At 38.2% G+C, this 22,703-nt stretch overlaps 1 protein-coding gene and 2 long non-coding RNA genes across 4 annotated transcripts; 2 read left to right on the top strand and 1 right to left on the bottom strand.

The window, feature by feature from the left end:
- Nucleotides 1-5,992: 5,992 nt before the first annotated feature.
- Nucleotides 5,993-7,539, bottom strand: LOC149682862 (uncharacterized). 2 transcript variants are annotated; one of them, XR_016384198.1, is made up of 4 exons: nt 7,087-7,539; nt 6,743-7,022; nt 6,587-6,663; nt 5,993-6,492 (listed from the first exon to the last, which is right to left on the bottom strand). It is a non-coding gene; the product is annotated as an uncharacterized LOC149682862 (long non-coding RNA). The 2 variants fall into 2 exon arrangements; XR_016384197.1 differs by having other exon boundaries at nt 6,743-7,539.
- Nucleotides 7,540-14,854: 7,315 nt separating this feature from the next.
- LOC149682861 (uncharacterized) lies at nt 14,855-16,468 on the top strand. Its single transcript, XM_089871324.1, has 5 exons — nt 14,855-14,922; nt 14,980-15,147; nt 15,201-15,369; nt 15,500-15,717; nt 15,784-16,468. Exons 2-5 carry the CDS (start codon nt 14,995-14,997, stop codon nt 16,126-16,128), a joined length of 885 nt encoding a protein of 294 aa, XP_089727450.1. The 5' UTR covers nt 14,855-14,922; nt 14,980-14,994; the 3' UTR covers nt 16,129-16,468.
- Nucleotides 16,469-17,802: 1,334 nt separating this feature from the next.
- On the top strand, nt 17,803-18,238 carry LOC149682860 (uncharacterized). Its single transcript, XR_016384131.1, has 2 exons — nt 17,803-18,021; nt 18,093-18,238. It is a non-coding gene; the product is annotated as an uncharacterized LOC149682860 (long non-coding RNA).
- Nucleotides 18,239-22,703: the final 4,465 nt, after the last annotated feature.

Genomic DNA, 22,703 nt, shown 5'->3' with positions numbered 1-22,703 from the left:
ATGAGCAAAACAGTAGAAAGGGTCCAAAAATTATGAGAACTTAGAATACCTTCTTTGGGCTGGTAGAAGGTCTGTCAGCTTTACTCCCAGAGCCCCATGTTAAAAACGACAAGCAAAAACGCCCCTAGTGCCGAATTTCGCCGTTAGCAGCGCTACCCACCTGGTTTTCCTCGCAATGCTTTTACTATGGGGAAAATATTTCGGAAGTGAACTCGGTTTCAGAAAGAAGGTAATCCAAGTTCTTGGATTCTAGGCAAGAGCAGATAGGCTAAAAAAGCGCTTGACCTAGAACATTTGAACATAAAGATGAAATTAGTACATGTGTTGTTTTTGACCCAAAAAAAAATACTAAAAGTCCCCTGCTGTAAAGCGCGAGCTTTCGCCGCCATCTTGGAAAACGACCGCCGGGAATGCTAGCTTCAACGTATCCCACATTATTCTTCAAAAATTATGAAAATTGGTGTTGGATAGTTTAGTCGCCATATTGGAAAATGGCTGCCGTGAATGCTGGGTGCACTATATTTCACTATATTTCACCATGTTGTTGAAAAATTATGAAAATTAATAGATATTATAATCAAAGCTGTTTAAACCTCATTGTAAAATATTGAAGCCATTCACGGGATAGTTTGGCCGCCATGTTGGAAAATGGCCGTCAGGAATGTAATTTAGATGCAGTATATTTTTCAAAAATTATGAAAATTGGTAGATTTATTGTTGAAGACCGTTTTAACATCATACTTGAATATTGAAGGCGTACGACTGATAGTTTGGGCGACATCTTGGAAAATTACTGTGTGAAATGCCAACAATATTGCGGATATATAAATTTTTTCGATATTTCTTTACTGAGTAGATTATTTTCATGAACGTATTAAACACCATAAAAATAACTATTTCTAAGTCCAAGTTATCGACCCCATCTTTAAAAATGGTCACTGAAAGATTACTATCCTAAAATCTGAAACAAAGAAAATCAACGGAGGAAGGAAAGGACTTTAGCGATAGCGAACCCTCCCCACTGTTCGGGATTAAATCGTTTCCTAGCTATTGTTGGCTTAATATTTTCATTAAAATCTCTCAACATATTTGTAAGATGTTGATTATCTGTCATTACATTAAACCCCGCCTTATCATAACAACTTCCAGTTACAGCATATAAATAAAAGTGTTCTCTGAACCTTTTTTTTCTCAAATGCCTCCATTTGTGATTCTCTTCTTGGTGTCGTTTTGGCTTCAAATTTAAGAATGAAGACCTTCCAGTTTGGGTGTGGTAGTCTAGCAAAAGAATCAAGCTATTCCGCTACTACAATAGCTAGGAAACCATTTAAACCGTGAAGAATGGGGATGGGTTCGCGATCCCGAATGCTAAGACCCACTCACGCCACTCAAGACCAACGTTTAATACTCATTATCTGTAACTGCGGAACCTCTTTTGTGAAGAACTGTGGATGTAGACTATCCGAATTAGTTTGCTAAGCATTGCGTGGACCTTGTCGCTGTACTAGCTGAGATGGAGCAGAGCAAAAGCCAAAAGGGCTTGTCATGGCGGAGGGATCCCGAGTTCGGTGTGGCGGTTCGGGAGTTGCTTGGGTTCGCCCTTGGTTCAGACCGTTCCTTGCGCCGTAACCTGATGGTTTTGCTCGATCGCTCCGCCCCCGCCCAGGTGTTGCCTTGGCTCGTCCCGCTATTGGCAACCCTCTGTTGGTCGTGGATACATTGTTTGGGTCGTATGGCACTGCTGTGTTTGGAGGGAACTCCCCAGTCCACTCGAGCCGTATGCTGCCTTAATCCTTCCCTGTCACCTACCACTTTCTGCCTGGACTCACCGCTGACGGTGTTCAGCTTCTGTCACCTGCTCAAGGGGCGTTTTTCAGATCCACTGGCCAATCCCGTGTGCCTTGACGGCAGTTCCGCAGGTTCAATCTGGAATATGATGAGCGACAATTGGGGGGGACGCTGTTAAGGCCTTCCAGCTGGGTGCAGCGCCTAATCAAGTTCTCTGACTTGTATTTATTGTGAAAAAATCTTCAGGCTGACGATGAATATGAACGAAATGTTAGAGATTTTTCTGAAATCTAATCTTTAACAAAACTAGAATGTATAAACCCCATATTAAATTGTATCCCCATATGTACAGAATTACAGCTTTGAATAACTTTTCTTTCTTTTCAATAATCTAGCTTCAGAATTTAGGATAATAATTTTTGAGTGGACATTTTTAAAGATGGCATCGACAATTTCGACTTAATGTTTTGTGTTTATTACTTTAATGAAAATAATCTACTCATCATAGGAATTTCGAAAAGATTTATGTATTAAGAAAATCCCTGTACTCAATCCGAAATCATAATTTTAAACTCTATGGAGCTTATCATTACGAAGTGGATAAATGTGTGCGAGTTAGACCCAAGGTTTCGCGACCAAGGGTGTACACCTTTTCACAACCTAACAGTACAGCACTAGCAAAGGCTCAAAAGGTATAGTATCTCATTTCGCGCAGTGTAAAGTTAAGTTGACCTTTTTGTATAGGTTTTAAAAAAATTCTTTTTATACCACGCGCTACCATCACGCGCCAGCACGTGCGACATTTCATTAAAGTTTCAATTCAAATCTCGCGCTGAATTTCACCATTTTGATTCTCTAATTAAGTGCGCGTGATTTTTATAAAACCTTTTGGGCCCATTTTTGTCTTTCTAAGCCTATGGTTAAATGATCACAATGCAATAGAGGGAGAATTTTTATAATATTCTTCTAATTATCAGCTACTTTAACCAACGTGGTTTCAACGAATATTTAGCATAAATGTTATTAAACACAGTGCATTGTACTTTCCGACCATTCCAAATATAAGTTACGATTTAGTGAAATACTAAATAATTATTGTTAAAAAATGGTCGACTGAGCTTGACAATTCCAGAACCAAATTTTCCTAAATAACGTTTTCCCCAGAAAAGGAACAGATATTATACAAAAACGAGTTTTGCGTCGCAGTCCTTAAAAACTGCATTTATACAAAATCCTTGGTGACACTTTTTCAAACATGTGCGCCTGTTTTGTTATTATCAAGGTTTATCAACTGAGTAAATTTCCCCCTATTACTGAATTGGGTATGTTTTTACCCCAAAATATTGCTACTTTTCCAAATTATTGCTATTTAGTATGTTTATTGTAACCTTTTTCCACAATATTCGTATTTTATATAATTTCTACCCTTAAAAGAGGCGTACTTTTAGCCTCTCGTTTTCAAACCCACAAAGGGCCAGAAATTAGAAATTATGTGTTGCAATTTGAAATTAAGTTTAATCGATATGAAAAATTTATTTTTAAGTGCGTAGTTCAAACATTTGTTATTATTAGAAATTTTGCAACAAAAACGCCGCATTTATACCCGTTTTTGTTGTAAAATTTCTAATCATAACAAATGTTTGAACTACGCAATTATAACCAAATTTCTCATATCGATTAAATTTAATTTCAAATTGCAATACATATAAAATTCCCAATTGCTGGCCCTTTGTGGGTTTGAAAAAGTGTCACCAAGGATTGTGTATAAAAGCAAAACTCGTTTTTGTATATTTGAAATATATTTAGCATTTCCAGCAGTCATTTTCCACGATGACGCCCAAACTATCAGCAGCACGTCTTCAATATTCAAGTATGATGTTTAGACGGTCTTCAACAAAAACTTTACCAATTTTCATAATTTTTGAAAATTATGCTGTATCTAATTGACATTCCGGACGGCCATTTTCCAACATGGCGGCCAAACTATCCCATGAATGGCTTCAATATTTTGCTATGAGGTTAAGGGGGAAGTCTAGCGTTTTGAAGTAATATCGGCAAATTTTCTTGAACTAAATACAAGATAACTAAATAAGATAGAACATCGCGGTTTGTTTTAAAATTAAATTTAATGTCTGTTGTAGCGATTGATATAGTTTTCAAAATATTTTAAGTATAATTACTATTCGTTAATTTTAATTTAAAATAAAGAACTCCCTGAACTGAAATCTCCAGTTCTAAACACTCGAATTGCAAAATTCCCATTGCCAGCGGTCCGTACCGAGGCTTTTTTAGCGAATGATTTGCTTTAGTGACTCTAGCTTAAATGGATTTAAATTAAATGCGAAATTTGTCATCCGAAGCCAGCTTTTCAGGTTTTCTAAAGATGGCACCACTATGTGTGAGTTGGCTATTGATATAAACCTTATCTCAACCCTGGCCGAGTTCTAGGCCTTCCTGTCAATCATTCGTCCACGCCCTTGTATAACCCCATGCTCCCCAAATTTTACCGTCATATTATCTTTCTCTACACCGTCCTTTCATTGAATGTGGTGGGGGGGGGGGAGATTGTTTTTTTTGAATAGGCTATTCTTGTGAGCTTTTACCTTGTGTATCCTTTCTCGAAGGTGGGTGAATTTTGTAGCAATTCATATATGGTTTGATAGATACCAACTGTTTCTCAAACCCCCACCCCCATCTTCTTTGTCCCATTAGGGATTAACCTTCCCTGCTTTTTCTAGGAAGGGTTCGACCGATATAGCATTTATTATTTTGGTTCCATAGAAATAGTTTCGCCTGCATTAGCACCTTAGACTGTCCCCATGAAGTTTATTTAGACATGATATTTTTCGCACCTCCCCCAAACGGCCCTTCTCAAGAGACGATTTTTCGAGCCATCTATATTTTCGATCAGGCAAAACAAAAATGTAAAGTGCTGCCTCTAGTGGCTTATCTGCGTACTTAAAATCGCTAGACTTCCCCCTTAACACAGCTTTCATTATAATATCTATAAATTTTCATAATTTTCCAACAACATGGTGAGATAAACTGTACCTAGCATTCACGGCGGCCATTTTCCAGTATGGTGACCAAACTATCAAACAAAGAGCTGTAAATTTCACTATGATGCTCATGTAGTTACAATCATTATAAGCACCAATGTTCATAATTTTGTAAGAATAATGTGGCATACATTGATGCTGGCATTCCCGGGTTGGTAAAAACCCGGACAAAACTAGTTTTTGCCGAGACAGGTGGAAAAAACCGGCAAAAACTAAATTCATGGTTTCAAAGTGGTAAACTAGCAAGTTTTAAGTGCATTTTCGTGATGTTTGTTAATGTTATGTTAGAAAAATAACAATAGTATTTTTAATTTTTAAATTTGAGATGGTTATTGCTGTATTAAATTTTTAGTATTCAAATTTGCCAGGTGTCTTCTATGAGCATTTATCAGCAAAACAAAAGTAGAAGCGGTTTCATTCTTTAACCTATTGCAAAGTTTTCAATTAATGAAAGACAGAGTAGAAAACATTCTTTCTATCGAGGCTGAGGTATAACATTCCACTATATTTGGTTGCTTACATGGCCAATAAGAAGCGTGTGGAAAAAGACCTGAATTTTCTAACGCTATAGAGTAGTGGCACTTGCACCCAATGCTAATAAATTAAAGGCATAATGATAACTGATATTAATTTATTCATATTAATTAGCTTCAAGTTGTTCGCGAATATTTAACGAATACTTAGTCAAATACTTTGCATAGAATTCAGGAAAAAACCTTAAAAAGTGGAAAAAAAAGCGGAAAAAATAGTTTTTGCCACTGGTTTTAACCTGGTTAAAACCGCGGTTTTTTCCACCCCTGGCAAAAACTTGCCAACCCTGTGGCATTCCCGGCGGTCGTTTTCCAAGATGGCGGCGAAAGCTCGCGCTTTACAGCAGGGGACTTTCGGTATATTTTTGTTGGGTCAAAAACAACACATGCACCAATTTTCAACTTTATGTTCAAATGTTCTACGTCAAGCCCTTTTTTAACCTATCTGTCATGGCCTATTACGCGATTTCAAATTCACTATAAGTTGTAAGTGGTAAAAATATACAGTATATACTTAAGCTATCACCAGTTCGCACTCAATTATGAACGAAATTAACAAAAGAATTCAGTCTCGCATTAATAAAAACTGGCAAATATATTCGAGTGAGGCTTACAGTTATTTTATTAATCGATTTAAGTACAAAGATCTATTAAAACTGTACCAAATGCTAAAACGCATTAAATAAAACAATTATTGCTGAAAGTTGACCCCTAATTAGGTTTAGAAAACCCCGTTACGAAGTACGAACACCACAGTCTTTATCTGAACCAGGGAAAATCTATGGAAAAATTTCCCTGCACATATGTAAAATTTCGAACTGACAGTTCGCCAACGCCAGTGCAAAGCACTACACCTTGGAAGAGTATACACTTCCGCGATGTGACTTTTAAATGGTAGTTAATCACTAAGATCGATTTTTCCCAATCGGCGGTCGTCTTGAAAATGACGAACCAATCTAAATTTTGGAATGATAACAAGCTAATAACCCACTTTTGTGTCTGATATTGAATTTTCTTCTCGAAGTTTTAGGATATAATTGTATCAAAGGCTTAAAATAGCGATCATATTAGATTTACATATTGAAATCCCCCATTCTTTTAAGAACGTAAGAACACTGCAAAAGAATAAGGCCTGACATATATTATCTGCCACGAAGCACTTGTACGTAAATAGTCGCTTAAGCAAATATTGTTGGAAAACATACCAACCTTAATGTCGTTTTCTTTATATAACTGAATAAATCTGGTTTTTAGCCGCATCTTTAACGACGGGTTATTAGGTTGGCCTAGTGTGTTGAAGATGATGAATGTGTTTCGTTCCTTATTTTTAAATAGTACAACTCTAACCGTCAATTTTTAATTTACCCTTTTGTATTTCCTTTATAACGGATCACGTGACGTTTAGTCCCAGGTAGGTGCGTGCGACATACAGAAACGATAGACTTTTTCGATGTAAAACACGTTGGGAAACCAAAATAAACCTCTCCGATCCCAGTAACACGAGTGTTCCACGTTCGAGTCGGTTCGAGGTAGATTCGTCGGTTTATGGTCTAGTCGGTAGTTACGACTAAAATCCGACTCTTATCCAACTTCAGTTACCAACTCCGCTTTGCAGTCGGCCGTGAGAACAATGAAATAGAGTTGGCTGAGAGTTGTATTTTAAATCGGTTAATGTAATGAATGATTAGGTCGGCTGCTCGACTCCTTACCAACTAACAGGCGTTTCTATCAAATAAAAGATAACTATATGGGTCTAGAGGTCGACATATCCGACGGCCTACCGATCACACTGAAAATTTCAGATTTAGTTGTAATGAAGCTTCTTCCGCGTTTGAGTCGGTTCGAGGTAGATTCTTCGCTTTATGGCCTAGTCAGCACTTATGACTAAAGTCCGCCTCTTATCCAACTTCAGATACCAGCTCCGCTTTGAAGTCGGCCGTGAGAACAAACAAATAGAGTTGGCTGATAGTTACATTTTATGTCGGTTGGTGTAAGAAAGGATTAGGTCGCCTGCTCAACTCCTTACCAACTAACATGGGTTTTTATCAAAATAACAAAAAGAGTCCAGAGGTCGGCATATCCGACTACCTACCGATCAACACTAAACATTTCAAATTTCGTAATAATGAAGATTCCGCGTTTGAGTCGGTTCGAGGTAGATTCGTCGGTTTATGGTCTAGTTGGCACTTGCAACGGAAATCCGACTCTTATTCAACTTCAGTTGCTCACTCCGCTTTGCAGTCGGCCTTGAGAACAATAGAATAGAGTAGTCTGATAGTTACATTTTAAATCGGTTAATGTAATGAAGGATTATGTTGGCTGCTCGACTCCTTACCAACTAAAATGCGTTTTATCAAAGTGCGCTAGTGTATCAACTGTTTAAGATTATCTTAAACATTAAAATAAATATAATTAATATTATATATTTTCTTGGATAATTATCAACCTTATTGCGCGTTACATCGTTTAAAAAATAACTATTGAACATTCATGAGAGACTAGACTAATATTGATGTTTGAAATGAAGCATACGCCTATTGTTGTCTTACTCAAATCGGTACATAAGGTTTCGAATCTTAGCATTGGATAAGAACAGCACAATTGCGTGAACCTTTGGTGGAAACTGCACCAATGGGAGGCTAGAAGTTTCTTGTAACCCTAGCCGATCGCCGCGTACATCTTAACCTTAACGATGATGAAGGAGTAGAAGCCAGTAAGTACACACTGTTGTCCTTGTGGGATGGACAAAAGACCAGATGATAGTGGTGTTTAGAAGACAGTAACTACAACCCTTACAGCCGACCGTAAATAAGCTTTATATCCGACCACTAACAAGCCAAAAGCCGACCATAAACAATCCATAAAGCCAACCATTAACAATCCATAAAGCCGACCATAAACAAGTCGTAAAGCCGACCATAAACAAGTCGTAAAGCCGACCATAAACAAGTCGTAAAGCCTACCATAATCAAGTCTTAAAGCCGACCATAAACAAGCCATAAAGCCGACCACAAACGAGCCATAAAGCCGATCACAAACAAGCCATAAAGCCGACAAATAACAGTCGATAAAGCCGACCGCAATTAGATTAATAATCCGACCATAACCTGATAACAAAGCCGATTTCTTGTTTGATAAGGTAAGAGCTGGACACGCTTACTTTTTAGAGTCGGTTAAAGTGCTGGCAAAATTTGTATGACCGGAAGTCGGGCCGACGCTTAAACGGATAGGACATTTCGACGGTCGAAATGAAAGTTTACCGACGCTTTTACGTCAGTGTTGGTTGGACCTTGAACCGACTACGTCGGTCCAACGTCGATTTTGTTACAGGGGTGGTATCATTTTTGTTACATTGTATTTATTGCACTAATATTTTTACCCAAATAGTAACAGTAGTAGGTACTAACAAAGACAAGTAGACAGTAAGCGATGTAAGTAGGGCGTTGGTAACGCGTGATTCACATTGCCAACGATGTGGCTATTGAATGGGCTAGGCCATCTTGTTTTTACTTTGTGTGGTTATTTACTTCATGTTAAGTTTTTCTCGTGTAGCTATTCTTATCTTCTATAGATCAGTAAAATAAACAAAGCCAAAAAAATGTAATTAAGGAACTGAACTCCTTAAGCATTCGAAGTTTGGCCCTAGCAACAGTTTCATATGCAGCGGCGAGTGGTCAACAACAACAGCAGATAAAGTGCACGGCGTTAACAACTATCAGAACTCCGATGCATGATACTACTCCAAGGTCTGTATATTTTTCAAAAATTCGCACTACTGTAATTAACGAAGAGTATATATATATATATATATATATATATATATTCGCACTACTGTTATTAACGAAGAGTATATATATATATAAATATACTCTAATAATATATAGAAATTAGCCTAGGAAGTAACCAAGAGCGGGGTTTGGGACTCCCCTCTCTTGTCTACCAATACTGTAGAAGGGCGACACATTCGCCACCTCGCGATAACCTTTCTCAGATCTCCGGTTTAAGTGCGACTCGAACGCCAAAATTAGCCCTATTGGAAGAGAAACAGCTATTGGTTGAAAATGAACGCTGGTTTCTAAAGGGACCGGAAAATCTCCCCCTTCCACTGTAAAACCGAGCCCTCTCTAGCACAATATCAGGGGAAGGGAAGGGGCTGTGAATTTGGGAACAGTCAAAGCCATTCGGTCTTTTATGATTCTTCATAAACCTAGTGGAAAAACAAGCTGCCCCAGCAGAAAGGCCATTCGTGCGGGATATGTAAGATAATTAAAAAGTGAAAAATAGGGGCTAAAAAAGCGAGCATGAGGTGACAATTTCTTTACTAGACGCCATACCTTCAGTTCTGAGCGAAATAAATATTATCTTAACAGTAGAACTCGCAACAGACAGCGTAACTCTTTAGAAGGAAAGTTATCCTCTAGCTAGCCTACTAGCATCATGCCCAAACAACCGCGCGCGCCTCGGAGCCGGAGTCTTTATCCTCTTGCACCATCGCGGGCTTGGGAGAAGGCGGAGTCTATTTATCCTTTTTTGTCGCTTCAACTAGAGTTCGTTCTGGTGGAGTCACCAAATAAGTGTTTACTTAAAAAACTCGAAATCGGAATGATGGGGATGAAAAGCCCCGAACACACGGTATTCCTGTCGCCATGCATTGCCAAAGCTATTGCTAGAGAGACCTTGAAAACCGGGACCAATACTTCGTGCGAGGGGGGATTCTCCCCCGCACGAGTAAAAACAACAATTTAACGAGCGTGACCGTTCCTTTTTTAATTTTTTAGCCACATCGTTTGATGTACGTCTAACGATGGGGGTATTAGTTCGACTTGGTCTAAAGATGTAGATGTAGACGGAGAAGAAGAAGAAGTGTCGTTCGTCTTTTTAAAGGGAGAATGAAAAGAGGGATAGGTGATTTTAAAAGAGAGAGGATTATGATTTATTGTCTATAACAATGCATTGGGAATGTACTCTGCACATATAAATTAACACGCTTAGAGTGAAAAGGAGATAAATTGTTTTAAGGAGATATTTTTCATTCATTAGTGACTTTAAAGGAGAAAGGATTATGATTTATCTATGACAGTACAATGCGGATGCTCTATGAGTATATTAATGAACAAACACTAGTATCTGTATGTCTTTTGTGAACACGCAAATTTGTCATATTGCCCTACATAAACTGGCAAATTTCATACTACCTCTACGTTTGGTCGTATGAATAGGATGGATTTATTTCACTTTTCCCTTCAAAAGTTGGGCAAGTTGATACATCTTTTTGACCCATCGAGCTGAGTCAAAAAGTTGGATCGTCTGAAAGAGCCTTTAGAGGTTAAGGGGAATCATCTTATCACTGCTAAAGACAACACGCCAAGGAGAAATTCCTTAATGGTAATTTTCACTCATTGGGAATTTTTATTTGTTTTTTTTAAAAGGGAATTTGTTTAAGGGTTACTTAGGGGTTAGAAACGTACGTTCCATGTAGAGCGTCGAGGCGCTACTCACTACAAAGTCATTGCCGATTTCAAAAGGGATTGGGAATAAGTGTTATTTAGTGGCTCAGGGTAGTCACTTTAGCACTGTTAAAAGCAGCGAGTCGAGGGGCTATTCTCTAATGGAGTTTTTATTTCATTCGGAATTTTTATTGATGCTTTTTAAAACTGATAGGGATTTATTGGTGATTGAAAATGGATGGGGATTAAGGGTAACTAATACCTATTCCAAAGATAGAATGTTCTCGATAGATGGAACCTTGCAAACCATGAGGCTCAAATCTGGCGGGTGTACCTCGTATGAGCAATTTTCGAACTAGCAACCGCGATTCCAAAAAAACAGCGGTTTTAGAAATAGCGGCTGCTATTTTGGGAAATAGCAAGGTTTTAGTGTTGAATTTTGCGCATTTCTTAACAATACATTTGTGTTCGTTGGTTTCAAAAACTACCTTTTTCTGTAGGTACTATTTGTACTATTATTCAGGCTGTATCAGTTTACAATTCTCATACCAAGATAGAAAAATAATTCGAAAAAGGTTATTTTATTTCAGAAGTAGATAATTGTAAACAGTACTTTTTTGGAAAAGGCATATTATAATTCGAGAAAGGTTATTTTATTTCGGAAGTAGATAATTGTGAACAGTAACATTTTGGAAAAGGTATATTACAATTCGAGAAGGGTTATTTTATTTCGGAAGTAGATAATTATAAACAGTAATTTTTTGCTATTATGAAATCCGCTCATACGGGAACCGCTCTTGTGAGGGCTTCCCGAATCTGACCGGGGCCATCTTGTTGTAAAGCAAAACCGTTCCAGCTCCCTTTAGAGTTACAGCGTTCATTAGAAGAAGTCACGCCCCGCTCACGTGAAGAAAGACTTCTAAGAGAGGAGCTCGAGACTTCTAACAGGGTTGGGAAAAGAGGATGATGGTGGTGTTTAGAAACACCACCATCATCTGGTCTTTCGTCCATCCCACATGTATACACCAGTCTGTACATTGTGGCTTCTCCATAATCAACGTTAAGGTTAAGACATACGCGGTGATCGGCTAGGGTTACGAGAAACGTCTAGCATCCCAATGGCAGGGCTTTCACCAATGGTTCACGCACTTGCGAGTTTTCTTATCTTTAATGGTGAATCAATCGCTTTATATACCCCAAATCTCCAATAATTGTTAAAGAGGCATACGCTTGAGTTCAAACGTCAACATTTGCTATGTTTAAAATGATTTTAGGAATAAAGTTTCTTAAAACGATTTAACCAGAATTAAGGTAACTTAAGGACGATTAAAGTAATTATTATCAATTATATTTATTTAATTATTTAATATAATTGCGTCTCGACTCGGAGAGGTTTATTTTGGTTTCCCAACTTGTCATATAATTCTTTTAAATTAATATTAATTGTTACTTTTTTCTTCTGAAGTTTTGATACATACTAGGATTTACGTGAATGGACGAAATGTCGCTGACAGAATTTGAATTTAAGGGAAATGATCGATATTTTAAATACAAGTATCTAGAATTAGAATTTTCATATGTCATACGTTACTTTCGATTACAAAATGATTTTTTTTATTTTAGATACACACAAGAGACCCCAATAAACGTAACGACACTCGAGGTGAGTTTACCAACATTGGGTTTTAGACTGAATTATTTTCCTAGATTGCAAATAAACTTTTAGCTTTTCTTGTCAGGAAACGTGGGAGATGGAGAACACCGTGACATGTTACAAAATTATTGGCGATTATTTAAGGCGATCCCTCAACATAAAGTAATTGGAATTGAATTCGAGCAATCGCTAGAAACGAGAAAGAATTGCGCTAACGTACAATCATGAACGAAATACTGAACAATCCGGGACTTAACAAGATGCAACAACAAGGGGATGTAAAGATAGACGGAGGAGATACAATTTTGAGAGAAAAAAAGGGGGTTAAAATTTAGGTAGTCATTTCCGGTTTTGCTAACGCCATCTGTGGATGAGTAAATTAAGCATAATATTTGAACTTTTGAAGTCTAATGGAGTAAAACCCGTTATCACCGGTTTATTCTTCTTCAAAATATTGGAATTTGGTCGTTATTTGGGTAAAATGGTTAAAAATAAGCACCATGTGTTTCCATACCGTGGGCTATTATTCATTTCAATAAATAAATAAATAAATAAATAAAGTGGTAATCGGTAATTACATAAACCGCATTCTCAATTTCGCGTATGCCGCCATAGAAAGCCACCCACTCACGTGACCTTTTTAATTCTGTCTCTAAAATGACGTAGTTCCACTAGCGTGAATTTGTTTCGACAGGGGGCAATAGTAGTAGTGGACGGGTTTTTTCGTTAAAGACATGTCCTGGATTGTTGACTATTTCGTTCATGGTATAATCAAGAGAAAATAGAAGTAGAGAGTATTGAAGAGAGAGGGTGCTGCGTCTCGTTTGAGGGGTGAGATTTCTACCGACCTAGCGTCGCGACTCCACACCCCTTCCAGGATAGCCTCCTCACAGCTTTTAGACGGAGAAAAATAGTTCCCGCAAAACAGACTACGGGCTCAGAGACGGTAAACGAGGAGCAGCTCCCTCTCCCTGAACATAGCCCACTCGTTCACGCGCAGCGTCCGTGAGCGCGGATCGAGTGGGCTATGCTAAGAATTGAGCTGCGCTACTTTCCAAGAAAAAATCTAACGTCTAGCCTTCTGATTGCCTACTTGAAGTTTTAGAGAGGGAAGGGGGTTAAAACGGGACGCGGTAAAAAGAAGGGCTATAGTTATATTTTGACCCAAGTATTGGTACTGTTTGAATATTATTCGCCTCTTTCGACCCGATAAAATTGAAATGTACGTATCTTGCGATTAATCGAAATGTTCAAAGATTAATCAAGGTGTAATTGGTTTTAAAATAAATACTCCAGTAATCAAATTAATCGGGTTTCGGACCATAGTCAAAAATCATTGTTTCTGCTTCAATATCAGACCAACTAACCCATGGACGGGCAAAGCCATGTTAAACACGCGTGAACAAACGGCAATGCGTGGCACGCGACGCGCACTTATGCGTCTACCGACTGCAATTTATCGCCAAATGTCCTGTAAAGAAAAATTCGTCTGTAATGGTTCGGGGTATTTTTTAGCCAAGGCTTTATGTTAAACCAGGGATAGATTTAATTTTAGTAGGAATGGAGAACAGAGTAAACTGGGCGCACGTCAAAGTCCCGGACCCCTTCCCCGGGTCGGAGGGTCATGAAAGAAGAGGCGGGTCATAACGACTGTGGTAAAAAGGAATTACGCATTTTTCGCCGTCTCGTCAGTAACGTCATAAAAACGTAGTTTAAGTGAGCCTATCAGAAAACTTAAAACTTTCGTTACGTGTTATGAGTCGGACTGATGCAAGTACAAACCGTTCTCAATTCCTACTTCTAAAATTAAATCTGTCCCTGGTTAAAAAGAATTTATAAACAATACCAGAGTGATGTTTACAAAAGACTAACTTGATATATCGTTTATGAACCTTTAATAAGAGAGATGCTAAAATAATTAAATAATAAAGTTCAACTCACTTTTATAATTTAGTCAGATTTTCTCAACATATCGGTGACTAGAGACCTCTACTCCTTAAAACACAAAAATGCGCGAATTTTACTAGGGTTTGGAGAAAAGCTTCCAACATTTTCCGCCAGCAAAGAGGGTAGAAAGAGGGGGAGTTGAAGCTAGCGGCTTTGGCAAGGCATTTTGGGTGTTCTCGCTTTCATTTTTTATTTATTTGTTATATTTCCCTCCTAATATCCGGTTCGCCTTATTTCAACCAATAAGAGGGCAGAGAAAGATGCGCGCGCACACCGGAAGCTTAGAGGTAAACTTTCAAAGTGAGGAAACTCCAGCCAAGCCTTCTACTCCGCCTCTTTCTATCCTATTTGCTCTAAGCAAATGTAGCTCCCTGTGGGTTAGGTGGTCTGATCTAAAATGGAATTTTCTGGACTTTTCTTGTAGAGTATATTACGAAGGGAATAAAATTAGCTTATTTGACGCTGATAAACTGTTAACAGCACCGGATGTTTTCAACGTAGGTGAAAGAGAGATGTATGGATTGAGTACAAATTTATCATAACTGTGGTTTTAGAAAGGAAATATTATCATGATACCCATGCCACGCTCATTTTTCGACCATGGCCGACAGGAGCATTTCACTCCGTCTCCGGTTTTCCGCATGACCAAGACTATAATCGTGTCCACCGCCCCGAAGAAAGTCACGTCAACTTCCTTGTCATTCTTAAATATGGAAACTCAAGTAAACTTTGCTTAACTGCCCAGTTCATTGTATTACATTCTTGTTTCAATTAGGTGGTTATTTTGACGGGGTTAACCTTGGTGCTTCTGTCACTTTTGCTTGTCGTTCACTCCATCGTAACCAACAAGTACAAGTCAGTTTCCAACAAGAAAGTTGCCAAGAAAATGACCCAGGAAACACTGGAAAATGTCTGGAACAACGCATCGCTCTTGTGCGCCGAACGTAAGGCATTGAAGCGCTCGCTTACATTTTGAGAATACGTATCCGTCAGTTTCACATTGGGAATCCCATTAGCAGAGATTGCGTTCCCATATAATATAGCCTTTTAATGAGACGTATTAATATTTTGTAGCGATTCCCTCCATTTTACCCCACATTACTAGTCGTGTGCTGGCTTCGTCATGGCTGATCGGAGTGACTTTCATTCTGTTTTTCTTGAGTTGTTACTTGCGGACAGAGTTCTCGACGAAAAGCTACAACTGCATTGACACCCTCTCGGACTTGATCAAATCGGGAATTCCACCAACAATGATTGAAGAAGCCGGAACTCTCAAGAATTTGAAATATTTGGTAAATAGGCGTTACCGTATTAATTAAGTTTTCTATTCTTCTGATGTCATTGGTGCGTACTTGTAGGCAGCCAAGGACACGGTAGTTAAGGAATGGCTAGACGCGCAAGATCAGGAGAATATTTTCACCAGTCTTATCGATTATATGTCGTTTGACGGATACCGTCCAATTCTATCCGGGGAAAAGGCTTTAATCATAATGGACATGTATCTGACTTGGATGATGGCAGAATTCTTGACGTCCGATTCCGAGGGCAAAGTCGAGCTCTTGGAGGACAATGGGAGTCTTTACTTTTCGCAGCAAAGCGTTGGCTTCGAGTACCTACACCTGATTTTCAACACCACCTGGATGAGAAGCTCACCGCAAGTGCACGAAAACCTCCAACTGAGGTCCTTACTATTTTTATCGTAGAATGATTCAAGGGCCTGACGCCTGTTTTATTATAGCCTTGAACCTTTGTTCGAAACGCAAGTTTTCAAATATCTCGAATTTCAAAAGCATCACTTAATTGAAAAAGTTATGTGGAAGAGACCGTTGAAAAGCGCAACTAATTTGGACCTAAGTAGTGTCTTCGTTCCTTTCTTCTTGCTTTTCATGCTGTTGTCAGGAACAGTAGCAGCTGTCATCACCGAAATCATCTTCAACCGCTTTGCTTAGTAAAATGTTTCTTAAATTCAAAAAGCTTTATCGCTTCGGAATGACATCCACATACATCATTTTAAATTGACCCAAACTTCCAGGGGACATTTATTATGTACTGTAGTTCTATTGTCACTGAGATTCATATTCTCCCTCTTTTCCGTTTCTTGCTTTTGGTATGGCCAATGTACCCAGCTTTCCAATCCCCTGTAGGGTTTGTAAGATCCACGACTTCTTATCTTCCTCCTGGATTGGAAACCCCAAAACTGACAAGGGTTGTAACGATGAAGCTTATTGTCTAATTAACTCTCAATTTGCAAAATATTCATTGTTACGAAATAATGAACCGAAAATAATTCCCGGAATAAAGGACGAAGGACTTTGGCGAGGAGCCAGGATTGACAAAGGGCAAAAAAATCTTCTGGGAGAAAGAGCCACACCACTTGACTTCGATAATAAAATTTCCCGCCAAAAAATCGCAATTTATTGACGCTACTTTGATTTTCCATGATGGATTTAATCTAGAAATCGGGTCGAAAAGTAAATATAACCGACCAAACGTAATGTTTTTTCCAAGGTATGTAATGAGACTATTAGAAGAAGCACATAGATAACAATAAGAAGTCCACAAGTTGGGGCCTTCCTTAGCTTTAGCTGTACACGCCATGTAATCTGTGCAAAAAATGTCTTTCCCTCATTCCCTTCCTTTGGCAGGCAATCGGGCATGGGGAGGGATAGATGCTGTACAACATCAAACTATTTTACGACTGTGGCGTGCCAAGCGTTAATTCTTTACAAATCGTCTGCTTTTTCTATTGAGCAGCTGTTTCGCGGTGAGGGCCTAGGCTTACTGAAAACGTTTTTTAAAAATGGAATGTTTAGCGGAAAAACTCTTAAGAAACGTCGAAAATGACGATTTTTTTCTTACTGACGACTCTGGCGAAAGATTAAAAGCAATCAAGAGTATGAAGAAGAATGGCTGTTTAAAAGAAATAATAAATAATATGTGTAACCAACATAGTTTGTTATTTTCTAAACACGAAGATGTTGCCGCCCGGGGAGGCTTTTAGCGTTTTTGTTTTCCTGGAAAAAATGGATCCATCAATTAGTTTATGGCGTCAATGGACCAGACCCAGTTATTAATTGTCCCAAAGAATACGAAAACGAACTTCTTAATGTTTTATATTGGATTGGTTGGCAGTTAGTAGAAGAAAAGGCCAAGGAAAAGAGAGTTGTCGAATTGGAAGGCCAAACAGATAATCAACTGGATAGGTTTCTCGCCACGAAAACGCCATATGAACGAGATATTAGTATGGATAAAGTAGTTAAAGTAAAACTGACCCATTTAAAAACATATAGGCTCTACACAATGAACAGAATTGTAGGTGGTGTTATGGGTGAGATTTGGGGTGTGAACCTAAGAGGGATGAACACTTGAGCGAAGATTAAAGCTGGAAAAAAACCACTAACCCAAAAACAATGGGAGAGAGGCCACGTGCTTTACAAGATAGCACTTTCGATTAGAAATTCCGATCAAGATGATTAATCGAGGTGGATTATTTGTGGCCCATTTTACTTTAATTCCATTTGCCTCTCGAATCATCCAAATGGTTGTGGAGCAGTATAGGTTTTGGACCAATAGCCCTACCCTCGGAAGAATGATTAGTAAGAATTTTTACGGATATTTATAAAGTTTTGCTCTTGATTTTGTATAATTATAAACCTTTTTGTAACAGAGGAGACTGCAAAATTTATAAGGGAAGATGAAAGTTTGAAAGTGCAATTTCATAAGATAGTTAATGAAATTCCAAATGTTATTGAATATGGATTCTCATCTATAGTCAACTCGAGGAATTCAGGATTGTTTTCCAAAGGAAGCTAGTTCACGCTAAAATAGCTGACTTAATTAGAGGAGCAACAAGGCAAAGAAATGAGAAGAGCGGGAGAAGAAATGTAGGATGCCAAAACTTACGTTGCATGCTATACGGGGCTGCAAAATCCAAAAAAGTTATTGTGATTAAAAAGGTAATCAAAAGTAAAGCCTAAAAGTGGAAACCATAAATCTTCCCCTGCAAGGATGGCTAAATCTGTGACAAAAGACATTGACTGTTCCAATAAATTCGCCGTAAGTCCTAAACTTAAAGTGTCATTGACATCCGCTGTATCAAGAAAGTGGTTAGCCGAGGAAAATATGACATCGAAATCAGGCAGGGTAATTAAGGGGAAGGCTTTAAACGACTTTTACTACGATTAAAAAAGGCTGTTGTGATAAACCATTGCAATAATTTGTGATAGAACTTTCTTATTTTGAAAAACTAAAGCTACTGTGAAACAAAACAAAACCAAAAATATTAAAAATGCAGAATAAAGTTAATATTTCAAATGATCATAAGTGTTTTATTTATCACACACATCTAATCCCACTTTTCGGTAAGATGCCTCAGAATTTTGGGATGTGTTGGCGCATCCCTTAATTAACAAGGCCCTTCGTACACTACTATAGTTCACACTTGTTAGTTTTCCCGCAGTACCGTACTTCATTTGGCTAAATAAAGTTTCTACTGCTGATCCATTTATCCTAACGGAATAAAGGTATCTTGATGGATGCCGCGCCGAAAAATCTTCCACGTACCCAATGAAGCAATAAATACGTATTCTTAAAAGCTCAAAGGTTTGCCAAGCAAGAAACTTGGGATTATTGGTCAGTTTTTCCTCGTCTGCAATTCTTTCTGTTGCCCAATCTTCAAAATATTTTAACTCATTTATCTTAGACTTTATGGGTGGAGAATCTACATTATACACGCGATTTTTGGATAGCAAGCCGTCTTCAAAAATATCATGACAAGCCTTTAAATAGTGAAAGTAAGCCTTTACGCTTGGTTTTTCTGTCGGCACATTTTCAAACAACGGATTTGCGTAATTAAAAAGCTCCCCCAGATTTTCTTTTTGCTGCATAATTATAGCATTTGTTACGTTAAGTTTTGTCCAAGAATCACGGTCCGCGTAAGATTGTTGCAGACCCTTAACTTGAACCAATTCGTGACAATCCCTTCGAGAATCTTCCCTTTTTTCATGTCAATAATTTCTTCCCAACCGAACTTGACATTATTTTTAGTAAAGTCCCTTGTGCCCTCAATCTGGGATTGATTAAGGGCGTTGATCATATTTATAAGTTGGTGATTCGGGCATACTACCCAATAAATCCAGGCTCCTTGAACACAAAATTTTTCAAGCTTTACATTAAACTTAAAATTATACGACCCATCTTCATTCTTGGAAGGTGCTTGTGCTTTCTTGAATCTCAAAGTTTGTCTTAAACTAGACATATTACTACTTCCACCGTCGCAAACAAGAATCCCAATTTCCAGATGCACGGAATGAAATGCAAAAACCGTCTTCTTGAGGGTACTTGTAATTTCTGCATGTGTAATAGGCTTGGCAAACATAAAATAGGGGCCGATGATATCAAATGCAGTGGTAGTACATCTCCAAGGATATTGCAAGGCGTTTTCAGCTTCTAAAACGTCAGAAAGGCTTTTCACTTTATATAAATCTTCCAATGATGCATACTCATTTTGATCCATTGCCGCACCAACAAACTCTCCGTTCTTAGAGTTCCACATTAATTTGCCAATAATTTTCACCTCATCGAAAATAAGCGCTCCATCTTTTGGTGGATTCTGATATTCAGGCTGGTTTTGTAAAACTGGTCAAACCGTTTAGATTCCTTTTTAAGGTGTACAAGTCAATTCCTGGCTTGCTTTCTATTTTCCGCACTTTGGTTCTTACAGTGTGGACACTAGGTAATTGCAGTACATCAAAGGAAGCAAGAGCTTCATACGCAGCAGGTGAGCGAGAATATACACTGAGGGCAATTCTGTATGTTAGGGGACTCCATCTGTTGCTATGAGATCCAGTTGTACATTTCTAGATCATTCATGAAATAATTTGGTGATTTAGCTTTAGTATTCAGCTCCTAAGCCTTCTTTAACGCTACCCCCCATAATCCTATTTTTTTTCTTGGCTTCTTCGAAGATTTCCTCCAAATCTTTCTTTCCTTTTAAATTAATTTCCGTAACAATATTTTCCATTTGTTTACTTTGATCTTCGCTTAATTGTAGGCTTGTCTCTATTAGCTTCTTTTCTAGACTATTTACTTTATGAAATAACGTTGATCGTCTCTGCCTAATGTTTGTAAATCGCTTTTACTTGGATCTCGGACTCAAAACCCCAATCCGACATCTAGACTCAACCGATTGCCTTTTTAATTTAGTTGTGGGAGTGACTTGCTCTTTCTTCTTCTTGAAAGATGTCAAATATCGGTTTAAAGCACTGCAATTTGAACACTGGTAAAGTTTGCTTTTAATCTTCTCCTTTGCGGCATTTAGTGGAGGGACAAACCATGCCAAACAATCCAATGACTGATATCGCTCAAACGGATAAAGAAACATTTGCATGTTTTTGGTGTTATCCATCCCACCCGCTACTTCCTATAAAAAATTGTTTCTTGGTGAATAAACAAAAATTTTAACTGGTATATTTGTTAACACATGCCTTAGGTATTCCAGTGCAAAAAACGTAGTTTTCAGCCAAAGACGCCATGGCCTTAAGGACCACATCCAAATTAAGAGTTTCGTTTTCGAAATTTTAAAAATTATCTTCCACCACCATTTTGAAGAGCGTCAAAACTGATAGTTTTCCTTTTCTAGAAAACAATAATCGTCGTGGTACATCATGATAAGTTGTGACTGGTAGTAATCCATGTTCAAGTGAGACATCCAAGTATTCCAAATGACCGTCCTGGGTTTTCAGTCTTCTTATAGAGAGACCGGCTATATAATATTATTAAAGTAAAACACAACAAATAGGATATCAGAGACTCATGCCGTACATGAATCCACTATGCTTTGTTTACCTATGAATTGGTTAACGGCTAACAAGACTGGATGATGTAGAGCTTCAAAAGCTTCTATTTTTTGATTTAAGCTCTTGATTCGGCACTCATAAATGTCACCTTGGAAACAAATATCAAAATTGCCTAATGCTTCTGATAATATTCATTATAATAATATTTATTTCGCTACCTCCATTGGACGTTTCTTAAGAAGTTTCAGGTGTCAAAAGATTCGGTGTCAGTTTTTCTGGACTTTCTTCTAATATAAGTCTTTTTACCTCTCCGAGTGACGTATGTCACGGAGAGGTTCTAATTTCGACGTGTCTGTGTGTCTGTCTGTCTGTTGTTACACCCACGTGACCGCGTTCGCAGTTTGCAAATCGGAGCAAACGTGTTCTCAATTTCCGGAAATTGCATTACACTTACAGGCTATTACTCCATTGCCTGTCTAACATCACCAGCCTCTGGTCTTTGTCCATCCCACATGGACACCAGTCTGTACACACTGGCTTCTAATCACAATCATCTGCTGCTCTTTCTCCATCCCACATGGACACCAGTCTGTACACACTGGCTTCTAATCACCACCATCTTCTGGTCTTTGTCCATCCCACATGGACACCAGTCTGTACACCTGGCTTCTAATGAGATCCACACCATCTTCTAGTCTTTGTCCATCCCACATGGACTGTCTGTACACTCTGGTTTCTACACACCACCATCTTCTGGTCATTGTTTTTGTCCATCCCACATGGACACCAGTCTGCACACCTGGCTTCTACTCCATCATCATCGTTAAGGTTAAGACATACGCGGCGATCGGCCAGGGTTACGAGAAACGTCCGGCCTCCCTAAGGTGGGGCTTCCACCAAAGGTTCACGCAATTGCGCTGTTCTTATCCATAGCTGCGATTCGAAACCTTTATATACTACCTATTTTAGTAAGGCGAAGCAACCGGCGTATGCTTCATTTCAAACGCCAATATTAGTCAAGTCTCTCAAGAATGTTTAATTGTTCTTTTTTAAAACGATGTAACGTTCAATAAGGCGAATAACTAACGAAGAAAATAATAAATATTAATTATATTTATTTTAATATTTAAGATAATCTTGTTTCTCAATTCAAAATTAATACGGAAAGAATTAAAAAGCAGCCTATGTTTTTGTCCGTGTGTGTCCGTCCGTTGCTACAGTAGTGCGCTGCGTTAGAAGTTCGTTTTGTTTTGATGTGTAAAGAAATCCTACAGAACCATAATATTCCCTTTATCCTTAATATAAAGTTAATATGTGGAAATATGTTTCGTAATTATGATGCATTTAGTACTTTTGTAGCTTTAAAGCTCTATTTCATTTTGATATTCCAAAGATTTTTTTAAATATTATTATTTAAAATGGATGTTTATATATTACTTAAGCTATACTAGATCTGTTTATAGCATAATCCTTTCTAAGGT

The sequence above is a fragment of the Phalangium opilio genome, unplaced genomic scaffold (assembly GCF_054372755.1).
Source record: "Phalangium opilio isolate 3A_F unplaced genomic scaffold, DU_Popi_V2 ptg000037l_1, whole genome shotgun sequence".
Classification (NCBI taxonomy): Eukaryota; Metazoa; Arthropoda; class Arachnida; order Opiliones; family Phalangiidae; genus Phalangium; species Phalangium opilio.
The sequence above is the reverse complement of the archived record's forward strand: the minus strand, read 5'-3'. Positions and strand labels throughout refer to the sequence as shown.